Raw genomic sequence first — 15,680 nt, forward strand, 5'->3', positions numbered from 1 at the left:
GTATTAAATACTTGACAAATCTCCCTTTAAGGTTCATTTTGAACAGATAAATAATGTGCGATTAATTCGCGATTAACTATTTTAATCAATTGACAGCCCTACTTCTTACCTTTGAAAGGAGACCATATTTTTGCGTATTAGCCTCATGGTTGAGGAGCTATTCCTGATTAATTTTTGGTATGTTGTTTTAGCCGTTTTTTACCAAGGTCTTAAAAGATTAAGAAAGCAAACGAATAGATAAATGAGACCTGGATTTTCTGTTTTTGGATTCTCCGTTCACCGTGGAGGTATGAGAGAAAAACAAAGTTTACTTCAAAAACTCAAGGTAACAAACAAACCAACTGTGTTATTGGTGTTAATAAGATTATTTCTCTACCCAGTACAGAATCATGTTTGAGAAAGACTGATGAAAGAAACCCTCAAATAGAAAATACATTGTCGGTCTACTTTTCATTATCTGTTCTTCAGAGTGCTGCTCAAACTTTATTATATATATTATTATATATTAGAAGTTATTGAACATTCAGAACCATGTTCTGTTTCAACACTGAGAACTCTGCATGGAAAACAACCTGATTCAGTTTTCTGTTTTCTTTGAGCTCTAAGAGGCTGCAGCTGTTCTTTCTGACTCAATTTCCAAATATTTATCCAGCAACAATCAGTGTGATTGTTAAGACAAAGACTTCCTTTTGGGGAAGCTGGGACATGAAACACAATAAGGAGTAAAGGCTGATTTCATTTATGGTTTTCAGACATCTGAGAATCAAACCTCCTCTCGATAAGTGCAACCCTCGGATTCATCCTCCTTGCAGCAGCAGTCTAATGGAACAGGAGAATAGAAGAAAAACACATTTCAGCGTCATACAATTGATTTTCTTCGCTCCTTTTTGCTTTTTTCTCCTCAAATATTGGATAGTTTTATCTCATCGGGACACCAAATATTACTCCCATTAAACAATGTGAGAAAGAAAAACACAGTGGCAGCACACCGGTGGTGTGAGACACGCATCAACACCTACTGTCCTGTTTTCTCAGCTTCTACAGACACCAGATCAGAATATTCTGACTCTTTGGGTAAACTCCTACAGCTGGTAGACGACTGAAACCTCTACTGAGGGTCAGATGTAGACTTTTATTTGTGTTAGGAAGCCAAAAAGTATGGAAAATCTATGTATGCATCTACATGGAGAGTAATTGGATGGTTATGAACATGTTTTAATATCTGATTATCTTGGTTGTTGTTTGTACAAGTGAGCATCATATCCTGGATAAGGCGTCATAGCGCCGGTATGAAACGCACCGCACTTTCCATTAACTAAAATGTAAACCCATCCACAGCAACAGCAAACACTCAGAGAAAGTGTGCCGGGAGTGACTGTGGTGATGTAGTTTAAAGGGCGAAAAGAAGACACATCGGGGTGGGCGGGCTGGAGGGGAGGTGGATGGGTCCAACAAACACGAGGCTTTCATCCAGGAGACCGCTGTCAGTGTCCCATGCGTCATGTTACAATCAGCTGTTCGTTCGTGTCCTGTGTTCACAACGTTCAGTGTCATTTTCACTGTATAAATGTAGTTTTAAGCCCAATCATGTAGTTCTTTCCTAAACCTAACTAAGTGGTGCCAAAGGGTGTGCCAAAGGGCGTGTCAAAGGGCGTGACAAAGGGCGTGACAAAGGGCGTGACCAGGGCGTGACAAAGGGCGTGACAAAGGGCGTGACATAGTGGCGGTAAGTGACGAGCTGGGATGAGAACGTGTTGGTTCACACTGATTAAATTAAACTAGTTCATGGTCATTTTTTAAAAACTGGTCAGATGCTATGGCGTTTAATTAGTTTCAAAACCGGTGCACCTAAAAACCATGCGCGTGAACGCGATACGAGCGCAAAGAACAGTATTCACAACCCAAAAAAGTACCGTCGCGAGGGTGTATTTCTGCTCTGTGTGTACAAATGTGGTCCCACAAACACAGCGCTGTAACGAGCCCGCGGGCTCGACCCTCCCTACTCGTTCGCAACTGCTCAACTTTCACTCCTCAAGTTGACTTCTGAGACTTTGGAGGCGGGAATGGAATAGACGGTGACTGATGTCTCCGCTCCTTTGATTGCACTAGTGATGCTGGCATGCCAGGTGCCTTAAAACCCAACGTGTGAGCTTCGTTAACCTGAAAGTTCATTAGTTGCAAACGTTCAATTCACCGTTCACCAAAAACATGAACACGTTCCACCCAGCCTTCGACCCCGTATCAGTAGTTTTGTAATACATAGAAAAGGAGCTGAGACTGAGTGCAACATACAGCAGTAAGATACACAATACATATGTTTGCAAAATGACAATCCGCTTTGTAATTTTTGTTGTTGAACCATTTGTTTATAGCTTGGCACAGGATTAATATCCTGACAGAATTAACTTGATTTATTACAGGAGCCCAACAACAATAACAACAAAAACAACAGAAAGAAGGGTCTCTTTATGTAAATGAGTGAGTGGGATGTGTTATTGTTAATAGCACACAGCTGGCTTTATGTTGTGCATACATACATGTGATTAATACCAATTTTCTTGTGCGTACAGGCCGTTATAACTCACAGATGTTTTGATTGCTCACAGTTTGATGAATGAGGCTTCTGTACACGCGCACAAACAACAGACAATTAGCAAACTGGGTAAAGTTAGACCGGTGTATAGAGGTAGCTGAATAACCAGGTTTGTCGGTGGACTTTGTGTCTTTATGGACGAGGTGCCTCTCCGCTGTCTCTCTCCGTTCACGCTCCGCTCCTCCTGAAGTCAACAATCATCTCTTTTGTCTTGTTGACATTGACGGAGAGACTGTTATCCTCGCCCCGGCCCTTGGTCTGTCTCTCTTCATCACCGTGCTGTCGTCAGCAAAAGTGATGATTCGATTGGACAGATGTGTGGCGCCGCAGTCACGGGTCAGCGCTGTTTGTTATGGGAGGGAGCGGCGGCGACCGTCTGAGGTCTGTTGATCTCAAAGTCAAGGACCCACATATAAACGCTGGCTGGGAGGAGAGAGAGTGTGCTACTGCGTTCGCTCTCTCGGCGCTCGTATCAGTTGCTAAACCATCCATCAAATTACCGTGGCAACCGAGCGTCCATCACCCCATCCATCATCCAAGGGCGACAGACGGAGCGACAGAACGCAGCGAGAAATGTCACGGACGAGTGGAGAGATAACAAGAGGAGAGGAGGAGGAGGGGGAGTAGGTAAAGGAGGAAGAGACGTTTAAATTAACTGAGAAAAGGAAGAAGAGATTGTATTATTTCGTGTTTGTGCGTTTATTTCACCTTTTCGTGCCCTGATTACCAAAAGTTTGAATCAACTCTGAGGAGAAAACGTCACCTTCTGCTCTTGATTTCCTCGAGTTGACTGATTGGACTAATTTAGTTGTTTCCTGGAGAGAATCAAAGGAAGATTGAGACGATGTGTACCTGACCAGACCTCTTAAAATCATACCTGGACTGGCTGCTCCTTCCTGCTGCTGTCATTTACACCTGTAGTGTTGTTGCTGAGACTCTTATTTTGAAGCTAGTATGACATGGTTTGTACCAATGGATTCTCTAGGTTTTGTAGTTTACTATGATATCTTTCGCTTCTGTAGCTGAACCTGCTAGAGCCTCTGAAAGACAGTAAAGTCAGTCGGGGTTGCGCCCGGCCCCGCGGGTCTCTTACAAGTGTAATCATGTTGATGGTTTTACATTTCGGGGCTTTGCTTTTAATTATTTTCAAGCATCTATCTGTTAAATAAAGAGAAGTTTGCCGAGGCATGTGTGCCATGTAGCTTGCAGTGCTAGAGTGTGGGACATTGAGTGGCTGTTCATGGTGTTATATGGACACAGAGAGCATGTATTACATGGCAGAGAGACCCTGTGGATGGTTGTTGCTCTACGATTGCGGTGACGTTATGATGGAGGGTCCTAGTGGTGTGCTCTTTTAACGTACATTTGGACTGAGTGCTTTCTGACAGTGGCCAAGGGATTTATTTCCCTTAATTGCAAATAATTAGAGACTGGCTGCTACTAGAGACGGGGCCTTTCTTTCTAATGTTCTTCTCTAAAGAGAACTACTGTATGTTTGATGGTGTTTGGGTCTTGTTTTTCTGATCTGCTCCAGTTCGCTGTGATAATGTGCTGCTGCTGCTGTTTTGCTGTTAATCTGTTTCACATTAACAGCTCTCCAGCAGTTCAGGGGGAATAATCCCGTCACCTCCTCCAAAGGATTTCACACTGAAGAAAGTGTTTTATTAACAGGAGTCTAATGAATAAAGTAGAATCCAATGGTAGAACTGTTAAAAGGAGACTCTGTTGTTACACTGATTGCCATACCGATGATTTAATTTCCCACCCTCAGCAGTGGATCTGTAGGGATGGAAATAACTTTGGTCCAGACTAAAATATCTCAGTAACTACTGGATGGATTGACATGACGTTTGGTGCACACGTTCATGATCCCCAGAGGATGAATCCTACTCACTTTGGTGATCCGTTAGGCAAGAGTCATTTCTTGTTTTGATTGAAATATGTCAATAACAACTGGATGGATTGGCATTAAATTTGGCACAAACATTCATGTTCCCCTCAGGATGAATTGCAATAACTTTGTTGATCTCTGTAGTTTTTCATCTAGTGCCATCATCAGGTCAAATTTTCCATTTGTCCAACACTTTAGCTTGTGACCAAATACCTGCAAAACTAATGATCTTTACCTGCGAAACATCAGCATGTTAGCATTGTGAGCTAACACATTCTCACTCGTCAAATACCGAAGCTTCGTCAGTGGCTTTACGCTTCAACCTATGACGCTCTAGGTAACCCTCTAGTAGTGTTAGTTTTGGACGTGTCAGGGACGGCGTGTCAGTTTCCGCTCGTTATATGCATACAGTCTCTTTTCAAAATAAACTTCCAACCAAAAAAAATCAAAAACATCGGACATTCGTCCAGGAGACCGCTGTTGGTGCCCCGTGTGAAGCCAGAAGTCAATGTTGAATCATTTGTCGCGTAACTTCCATTCTTAAGTCACACCACTTTTGTAGTTATTTTAACTCAAACTGCGATCTTTTCCTAAACCTAACTAAGTCGTTTTTTTTTTTTAAAAGACTGGCATGGAAATTGACACGTGCGTCACATGTTGCTGGACATTATGTAGGAAAACGCACAAAAAAAAGTTGTTGAAAGTCGTGCTGAGCGTCGAGAAAAAAAAGAAAATTCATGTCTATGTAGATGGATCAAATAGATTAAATTTCGTGACTATTTCATGAGCTGCCGTGAGACTGCGTGGAAAGATTGGACAAAAATGAATTCCTGTGATTGATGACAGCATCCTGAAGGCAGCGAGTAACAGGACCGGAGTCTTCCTCATGTCTCGATGTCTCCACCACCTCATTCAGCTTACATCCATCTATGTATCTTCTAAACTGCTTAGCAGGGCCACGCGGAGTTGAAGCTAATCCCAGCATGCACTGGGTGAGAGGCACCCTGAGCAGGCCGCCACAGTCTGTCACAGAGCGAGGAAACATGACCGACGAGCTTTCACACTCACTTTCACACCTCGGGGCAATTTAAAGTTTCCCCTTCAGCTGACTTACATGTTTTTAGACGCACGCTGAGACGGACAGACCACGGGAACTCGACAGATCGGGTTTAAACGCGGGACCTCCTTCCTGTGAGGCGACGCTACGAACCGCTGAGCCACCGTGCGACGCTTTCAGCTCGGTTGAAGCAGCACATTTCAGTCCTGGGAGAGATTTTGAATGCATATATGAGTATACTTTGAAGTGGGAACGTCACAGCGACCCGCTCCCCCATTGTAATGCATCCCGGTTTCTCCTCACCTGGGAGAACATGACTGGAGGCGTCTCAGGAATCCTCGGGAGATGATACTCAATTCAGCAGCTCGCTGCCAGTCCGCCGAAAGACGGTACGATTTCAATAAAGCCTCCACTTTCTGAGCAGATATTCACTCTGCTGGCTGCCGCGCTCCGAGATGAGTTCTGGTGGAGGGAGGAGAATGTGAGGAAGAAGAGACCGGCTTTAAAAGTTTGAATTTTTATTGAAAAATCAGTCCTGCTGGGAGAACCTGAGAGGAGAGGAGGAGGAGGAGGAAGACGAGGAGGGGCAGGGTATAGAAAAAATATTAACATAGTTTTAGCATTTGTGGTAGTAGTAGGTGAATTTATTAATATTAGAAGCATCAGTATTTGTAATAGTGTGCGTATCAATAAAAGTAAAAGAGGTTTGGTATTTGATAGCTACTTCCTCCAAATACTGCAGGTCCTAGTTCAGATTGATTTAGTTCAAAATATTTATATTGATATGATAACTTGTCCTGTAATTGATGTGACGATAGAGGCTAGATTAGTGGCCGTACAGCGGTGATGTTTCCCTCAGACGTGCAGGGAGCATATTAAATAGACATCTGCCAAATGTTTATTTTCATTCTTACAGAACTCACTTTAATTACTCACAGCTCATCTCATCCACAGCTGGTGGTGTTTGTCAATTTCACCGCTAAAAAGGGACTGTAGGTGCCAGATTAAAATTAGAAGCCCCACATCACTCTTTGCTAATAAACAAAACTAAGGCTGCGTTCATTTCCAAATCAGACATTGAAAGTAGTGCATTTGGGCTGTGGCGGTGGAGACAGCAGGGGATGCTCAAAAACAACGGAGCGGCCCTGCAGCCAAAAGTTGAAACAGAATCAACTTTTTGGAGAAATGCAACCCGACGACATGAATGGAAGACGCCCACGGGAAGACGAGCAGCATGAATGACCAAAACACAATGGGGAGTATCGTTATGTTTCACATGTAGCCACTCAATTTGGTCGTGTGCACCAAGTTAAAACCCGTGGTTTTGATAGGCCTCATATCCTGGTTAGTTATCGAAAGTAAAGCGACAGCCGTGGCCAGAGGCGTTATGTTTACGGGTTGTCCGTCCGTTCGTACCATTCTCGTGAACGTGATGTCTCAGGAGCGCCTGGAGGGAATTTCTTCAAATTTTGCACAGACACACACTTGGTTTTTTGGTGGTCAAAGGTCACTGTGACCTTACAATACACGTTTTTGACCATAACTGAAGAATTCATATGCTAATTAAAACAATTTCACACAATAACAGGATAAAATGATGAAGTGGACAGACATGGATGTCAACTGCATCTTGACTGGTTGGCGTAGGCATACAACCACGAGGCGGTAATTCTAGTTTTCGATGCCGTCAGACCATCACCTGTAGGACCCGGCCTCCTAGCTGTATGGCGTCACACAGATGGGCCATTTAACTACACTACCACACCGCAGCACAACCCTGCGCTAGTCGCCACAACGCCCGGTTTGGTGTGAGTGCAGCCTAAAGGCTTTTACACACCGAATAAACAAGATGAAAATGTGAAATGCTCGCCTCTGAATATTATATATCTAGGGCTTTTATTGTGAAAGATAAGAACAGAAGGAGTGGATGTAGTCTGCGCTGCCTCTGTGATAAAGTTTTCCGTTTTGGTTCGGACTAAGGAGCCTTCATGTTGTTGTTTCATAAATATCGATGCAACTCAACATGATTGGTTCCTTTATTCATGATGTGAAAGCTCAGAAAATTCAACCCCATTCCGAAAAAAAGTGACGCCTTTTCGTCCTTTTGAAACCCTAAATAGCTGCACAAAATTTCACAGTCATCCATATTATAGTTGTTGACATATTTCAGTCTGGAACCGACAAACCAACTAACAACCATCCTAAGAGCTGCTGAACAAACCACACAGAGATCCAAGGATTGATAACTTTCTGTTGACTTTGTGCGTAATCGCATCTTCTGTAAAGTCTTCTTTATGTTCAGTGCGAACGCAGCCACACTAAGCCGTAGCTGTTATATGACTTGATACACACAGAGGATGATTTACAGTGTGTTGTGACTGTACAGAGGCCAGCGTGTTGTTACAGCTGAGTGAAAACAGAATTTATTAGAGTGGAAGTGAAACTGAGAGAGAGATAGCAGAGTGACATTACTGGGACACTAATGTTTACCTCTCTGTGTGTGTGTGTTTGTGTGTGAAATGACAGCAGTGATACAGCAGCATTATATCATGGTGTGTGTGTGTGTGAGAGAAATGATAGGAGTCGTGAGTGTGGTTTTATCTGTGTGTGTATTTGTGAGTGTGTGGTGTGTTTGATAGCCCGTCTGTGTCGTCCTTCAGCTGACAGTGAGATGGTTTCTCTCTCTGACAGTAAAAACATCACACACACACACACACACAGTCGTAGCTGCGTCCAGGCAGATTTATTTTTTCATTCACTGCGGCTGATGCATGCGTATTGATCGGTGACATCACCGCCAGCCGTCAGCGGTCTGTGATTGTGTGTATTTAATGGATTAGACTGACTAACTACTGCGTCCATCAGACAAACAGAGAGGAGAGAATTATTCCAGCTGATCCAAACACAGCTCACTGTATTAAAGGGAGGGTTCAGTTATTAAACCATTTACATTACCAGAACAATTGTTAGGTACTTTACTCAGTTACCTTAAGTATTAATACTTAAGTTACACTGTTATACTGACAGATGTGGGTTTCCTACAAATGTGTTTCTGATATTACGGTTTTAAAGAAGAAAAAAAACATTTGATTAGCTCATCAGATAAAATCTATTTGTAGCCGAGTGGTTACAGAGAAGGCCACATAACCTCAACGCTGCTGGTTCCATTCCAAAAACCCAGATGGCTACAGCCATAAACCGAGATGTAGGGATTTAAAGGGAATGTTTGTAAGATTCAGAAATGCTTGTTAACGGCCACACCTGTGGCTGTTAAGTCAACGAAAGTCAGCGTCGGGCTCGCGCTTGCTCGCTCTAAATAGACATGAACGAGCATCGCTAAAAAAACAGTTATTTCTGCACAAACGTCCACTGTACATTTAGTAGATATTCTCAGAGCTAAACTAACTCCTCTGTAGTGTGGAGTGTGCGCGCATAAACGTGAGGTGGAGCGAGCTGAGGGAAGGCAAGCAGGCAGGCAGAGGAGCAGAGGAGCAGAGACTCCGGCCCTGGAGACCAAAGCTACGGTCTCCTCCGCGTCCTCCGACCGCGGCCAACACTGTTTAACAGACGGGCTTCACTTTGTGGTTTTGGTGCTTCCGTGTAGTTTGTGTTAGAATCTGAGTCTGAACAGCGTAGCCACACGCGAGCACGCATGGGACACCGGCCCGGGTGATTTATACCTGTAAGAAGTTACAAACAGTCACTTTAAATGTTACCATATATAATATATTATATATTTTTTATCGAAGCACAGTATAAGAAACCAACAAGATATCTTTTTGTGGTCTTTTTATTGACCTGGTGGAGATCCCAGTACACTACAGACCTCTATATATGCTGAGGTTCAACGCCTCCTTTATAGTGACAACACCAGCGTCTATCTGAAAAGTTCTGAATAGTTTGTACAAAAAATTCGAAATGCTATGAAAATAGATGCTGGGAGCAGCGCTTTTTCTCTAGGCGGCTGCATACACTCCTTATTGGAAAACAATTGAGAAAAGACGCCGGCGCTCAGAAAAACAACAGCATATGGACACTCAGCCTATTAGTCGGGATTGAATCTGGAGAATGGGTTATTATAGACGCGGGGTTACATCCAGGTAACTTCTGCTTGGCCTCGTCTCATTACTGAACTACTGCTGTGTAATCGCCGTGTTCACATCCTTTCATTCACTGTGATTGACAGCTGGGATTATTAAATGATTACCGAGTCCTTCCGCAGCTTGCTTAATGTTGTCGGCGCCAGAAACGTATAAACACATGCAGACAAAATTGACCTATCAATCAATTGTTGTCTTCAACGTGCAGTCAGATTTTGAAGGAGGTGTACATCAGCTGCAGCGGAACCACTGTGACCTCTAAATGCTCCATAAATCCCTCTTACATAAAAACAATGTGTTGATGCAGATTGTAGGCGGACAGTGTTTATTTTCCCTTCTCAGTGAATGTATACAGATGATTTTGGTGACCATCCTCTTGCATCACCCTACAATCATCCTCATGTTTAACCCACTGAGACCCACAGTAGACCAGTTTTAGTCTTTTTTAGGGGGGTACAGGGGGTCTTTAGGGGGAGATAGCAGGTCAACAGTAGATGTCACATAGAAGAGGTGTACATCATCTGAAAGCTGGGAACCTAAAGATTAATTTGAGATGCGGCTCAGCACTGTGTGTCAAGTTGTTGTGGTCTGATAGAAGTATGTGATTGTCATTCCCATGTTCTATTGTCTCATAAATTGCTGCAGCAATTTTTGTGTTGATACCATTTGTTACACAGATTTGGTGCTTAATTTAACCATTTTTTAACACTGGAAAATTGATAAAAATGATCAATAATCCCTCCAAAATACCGCTTTAAGACACCAAGATCTTGAGGAACACCATAGAAAAAGCCATGCTGTGATTTGGTTTCAAATTTTTTTTACATTTTGGAGATTTCTGCAAGAATTGCATTGTTCGGCGATTGGATGGCGAGCACTTCTGTTGTGTAAACTGCTCAGAAACCCCCTTATTGTCAATCTAGCTAGGAAAGCCATCCATCCTCTGAATGCTCTAGGTCTCTAGTTTGTTGCTGTAAAGTTTCATGAGGCTGTGATTATCCTAGAGGTCACCACAGGTCATTTTATACATTTCCCTACAATGAGATGGCTACTATTCATCACACATGAATACAGTTGGACTACAGTATGCAGAAATATTCAAACACGGCATGTTTTTTTGTCCCAAACTGCATGTGATTATCATAAAGTGGGCGTGTCTGTAAAGGGGAGACTCGTGGGTACACATAGAACCCATTTTCATTCACATATCTGGAGGTCAGAGGTCAAGGGACCCCTTTTGAAAATAGCATGACAGTTTTCCTCACTAAAATTTAGCCTAACTTTGGAGAGTTATTAAGCGTTTTTCTTGACAACCTACTATGACATGGTTGGTACCAATAGATTCATTAGGTTTTCTAGTTTCATATGATACCAGGATCTTCTCTCTGGCAGTAAAGTCGGTCGGGATCGACCGCAATCTTGTGGGTCTCAGAGGGTTAATGCTTCCGTACTTGGAGCATAATGAGCAGATGCTCTTGAGTTGCCATATGAAAATACAGCTGAACACAGACTCTGGATCTGTATTGGACCAGACAGCAGCTCATTTTCTCTTGCAAACTTGCCAAATTGCTTTAAGCCCAGAAACTGTTTTTTTTATTTAAGAAAATCGACTAAGACGGAGCAGATGTCTGTCTGTCTGTCTCTCTGTCTGTCAGCCTGGGAGAATCTCCTCAGTTTAAAGAATCAGTCGGGAGTCGCTGGAGTGAAACGATGTTGACGGAGAGAGACGGGCAGATTGATACCGCAGGAGTTGGTATCAAAGGCAGTTAAAAATATCGATCACAAAGTTTTGGTTTTCACTTTTATTTTCATCGAGGTTGCAAAAGGTTTCAGTTCAGCCAGACATGAAACGTTTCTGTGTGTTTTCTGCAGGTAAACAGTGAGAATCTGTCAGCAGGAGGTTTCCTTCCCTCAGCCTGTTCTCTACAAACACAGCGTCTATACAATGTTTACAGCCAACAGTTTGATGTTGTTTCACGGTTCATGTTACTTTCATTTTTGTTGGACGTTTTAGACGTGACATGGCTCTATTGGTATGTGTCCACATGGGCGTTTTTGGACGCGAAGGATCACCCGAAGTGATATTACAGCTGTTAAGAGTTCTGTGGCTATTTTACTCACAACCTTAAATGAGTTGTAATACACCAACCGTTAGATACCCAGTGTTACATTATTAAATACACATCCTGACCTCGAACAGCTGATAGAGTACTGTAGGTTCTGGACATCCCTCCAGCAGACTGGAGCTCACACACACTGTTAGCATGTCGGCCTTTCAATGAGGTCACCGGCGAGGTCACTGACGTCATGTGACCGTGGCGGTATTGATTATTGATTTGGCAGATGAGGTCAAGTGTGGCACACAGATGTACTGTACTGTATGTACTGTAATACGTTTAAGGTTAATTCACTGTTGAAATCAAGCATTTTTTTTGTCATTTTTGTCAATAACTTGTGATATTTCAACATAACAAATGGGGATTTGCAATAAACAAGAAAGTAAAAGTAAAGTTTTTTTTTATTCAACCAAAAATGAAACAAACAATCTGTTGTTAAACAAAGGGGGGACACAAAGACTAACAAACTCTAAAGAAATAAACAAAATCTCCAAACTATAAATCCCAACCTCTCCATGATGTGGCGGTACTTGGTACATCCTGATTGGCCACTTCCTGTATATAAGAGCTCTGCTTTAGGAGTGGCATCTTTTGCTCCGGCCTGCCAAGACATTCCTGCAGCAGCAGCTTCAGCAGCACTGGTAACTCAAAGAAATAGAAATTACAACAACTTAAAAACTTAACTAAAGTGGGATCGTACAGAAACAAACTATGATGTATGAAACAAAAGCTGTGTGTCATTATTTATCTGTTTGCCGATGCATGCGCATGAGGTTAACACACAACAATGAGGAGAAAATTAACTATTAAGTGTAAACTATGAAGAAAACTGTGGCAGTACGAACTGAACTTGAAGCAATTAAAGCAGCAGTGGGTAGAAATGGAGCAAATATGATTTAAAAAAAGTTATTTTTAAAATATTAATAAAAAATAATTAATGATTATTTTACTTATTTTTTACTTTATTTATTTAATTGAATTTATGCATTTTATTTATTGAACTTTTTTATTATTATTATTATTATTACTACCATTTGTTTATTTATATCTATTTTTTCATTACTATTATTTATTTTAAATTTTCATTAATTTAATCATTTATTTATTTATTGAATTCATCAACATTATTATTACCATATTATTTATTTGTTCAGTTTAATTTATTTATTTAATTTATTGAACTTTCTTATCAATATTATTATTATTATTTTTATTATTAACTTTTATTTATTTATATTTATTGTTTTGATTACTATTATTTATTTTATATTTTTCATTATATTTATTTATTCATGTAGTTGTTGAACTTATCAACATAATCATATAACCATTTATTTATATTAACTTTTATTAATATTATTTATATTTATTTATTGAACTTACTCATCAACATTATTATTTTTTACCATTTTATTTATCCATTTATTTATTTATTTTAATTAAATTTTCTCCTTCTCACACATACCTGCACATTCCTCTGGTTACAGTTATTCATATATGAATATATGACACACTTACACGACACACTTCATACATGCACACAAGCACTTACAATACTCCTACATCTTGTTAATGTCTGTATATTTCGTTACACCTTTATCTGTGTAATTTATCATCTGTTTGTACGATGTCACGCTGACAAAATGAATAAATACATGAATGTAAAAGAAACGTTGAAAGAAAGGTTGCCAACATTTATCTGACTGACTGTGAGAGATATTGGATTCCACCAATAGCAAAACTTTATCGTCCTTTTATTTTTCCAGCTGTGTGTCCAGAAGTCGATGTTCTCTGCTCGCAGCTATAAATCTGTTTTTCATTTGAACCAAAACTCAACCTGACTCCATTATTCTGTGTGCAGAGCTCTGAACACGAGCTCGGCCTGATCCACTTATCCTCTCCGTAGGCCTGACCTGCCTCAGTCTGGCCTGGTTCCATTCCTTTTGACTCTGTTGGACAAAAAAAAACAAAAAACCTAGAATTTAATTTCCGTCTCTCTGCAGATTTGAACTTAAACTCAACCTGATTGTATTATTTCCTCTGCAGAGTTTAATATACTCGGTTCTGTTTGTCTCCGTGTAGATTTGATTGTAAACTCTGCCAAATTTAATTTCCCTCTCAGTATAAAAACTTGGCTTAATTCCATTTCGTTCTCTGCAGAGCCGAGTTGAGACACTAATTCCATTTCCTGTCTCTGCATCTGTTTTTACATCCATCTCTCTTATAATTGGCCTGATTCCATTTCTCTCTTTTTGTTTTTAGATCCGTCTGTACGCCCGGCCAGATGCCATCTCCAGCGGAGCCGGCGACTACGCTCTGCACATCACCAAGAGGCTTCTGGGATTTTACCAGGACTACTTTAAAGTCCAGTACTCACTGCCCAAGTTAGGTAAGGCCGCTGACGTCTTCTTATTCTTCTTTTGACGCTCTCTGATGTCTGACTTCCTGTCAGCTCTCTATCCCCCCGGCTGATCCACATTAGGAGACAGAAAACAGCCTCCCCGTCCTGGGCTGCCCTTCTTTAGGGAAGTCAGCCAGCTCTTTGTCCTTCGTACAATTACCGTCGGGTTCATCAATGTGCTCGTATCAGCCAAAGAAAACACTGTGTCCTGCTTTTCTTCCCGAGAGTCGGGGGGGATCTACAGTGTGATTAGCTCGGGGAGTTGAGCCTCACTCAGACGTTTGTGTTCAGACATTAAACACTGGTGCTTTGGAGACTTTTAGCTTATTTAGTTGAATGAAAATTGGATTCTGTAGAAAAGATGTGTTAATACTCAGCAAAGTAAGCCTTCAAAGTAAAGGTCTGCACCGTGTTGTACTGAAACTCAATGCCAACTCTGTCACTTTACTTTGGATTGGAACCAACTACAAATATTTAGCCTTCACAATGGATAAAAGCCTTCCATATTGATCATCTTCTAAAGAAATTAAAATTGGGCTTCTTGTTTAGGAACACATCCTGTTCCTCCTTTTAATGCCAGGAAACGGCTGGTTGCTGCCACTCTTCTTGCCTACAGGGATGTTCTGTACATAAACGCTTCAGTTCACTCTCACCATCTGTTGGACGCCGTCTATCACGAAGCTCTGAGGTTCATCACCGGTTGTAAAGCCCCTCGCACATCATTGTACTCTGCATTGTTGAGTCAACTGGTCATCAATATCCATACGCAGAGCTTTTGCACTGGTATAACTTTATTAACAAATCCATCCTTGGACTCAAGCCCTCTTATTTATCCACTTACATGTCACGGTAACGGTGCTGCCATAGCCGCAACTGGAAAGAACTTCTGTCGAGGTTCTTGATCATAGTTTAAAACTACCACTTTGGCACTTTTATGATGCTTTGTCTTTGTATAAACGTCCTGTATGTCTATAACTTTGTGTCCTATAGAGTGCTCCAGGGATGGCGTGATTTTTGTAGGCCAACCAGGAAGTTAGCATCGCCCTGTTTCCCCCCACTAAAAGCCAATGGGATCGTTCCATTGGATTATTGCAGATAATAAGCTCTTGCATGTTTTGTTCAGTTAGATAATCTTCACAAATGAACACTGCTTTTATGGTTTTTGAAGTGTGAATGCAATCGGCAGAAGTAAAAAGCTAACGTTAGGCTGTAAACGAACTACACCACGGTCGCATGAGCGCGAGTATGCACAACGAGTATACGGTTTGATAGAATAAAAAAGGGATTTCCAATCCCTAGCCCTAATAATCCAATAACCAGTGTTGGTTTGCAACATGAATGAATGTTGTATGCAGGATGTGGTAGTTTATAGGCCTGCGTTTGACCAGTTTTGTGAAGTTCAGCACCAGGAACTCCACCCTGATGGTTCCCATTAGAAACTCTTTTAAATCTTTTACGGGCCCAGGGTTGAAAACGTAAAGTGTAAAAATGAAGGTCAAGCTCCTGAGTTCTTAAACAAGC

At 41.5% G+C, this 15,680-nt stretch overlaps 1 protein-coding gene across 1 annotated transcript in view; it reads left to right on the forward strand.

Moving 5' to 3' along the window:
- The window catches only part of LOC141762066 (thyrotropin-releasing hormone-degrading ectoenzyme-like), a 151,559-nt gene that overhangs the window by 26,295 nt on the left and 109,584 nt on the right, over window positions 1-15,680 (forward strand). The window contains exon 4 of the mRNA XM_074625906.1: window positions 14,021-14,147. Coding sequence (XP_074482007.1) covers window positions 14,021-14,147 — 127 coding nt within the window. The remainder of the gene's footprint in view (window positions 1-14,020; window positions 14,148-15,680) is intronic.

This window comes from Sebastes fasciatus, chromosome 23 (assembly GCF_043250625.1).
Source record: "Sebastes fasciatus isolate fSebFas1 chromosome 23, fSebFas1.pri, whole genome shotgun sequence".
Taxonomy (NCBI): Eukaryota; Metazoa; Chordata; class Actinopteri; order Perciformes; family Sebastidae; genus Sebastes; species Sebastes fasciatus.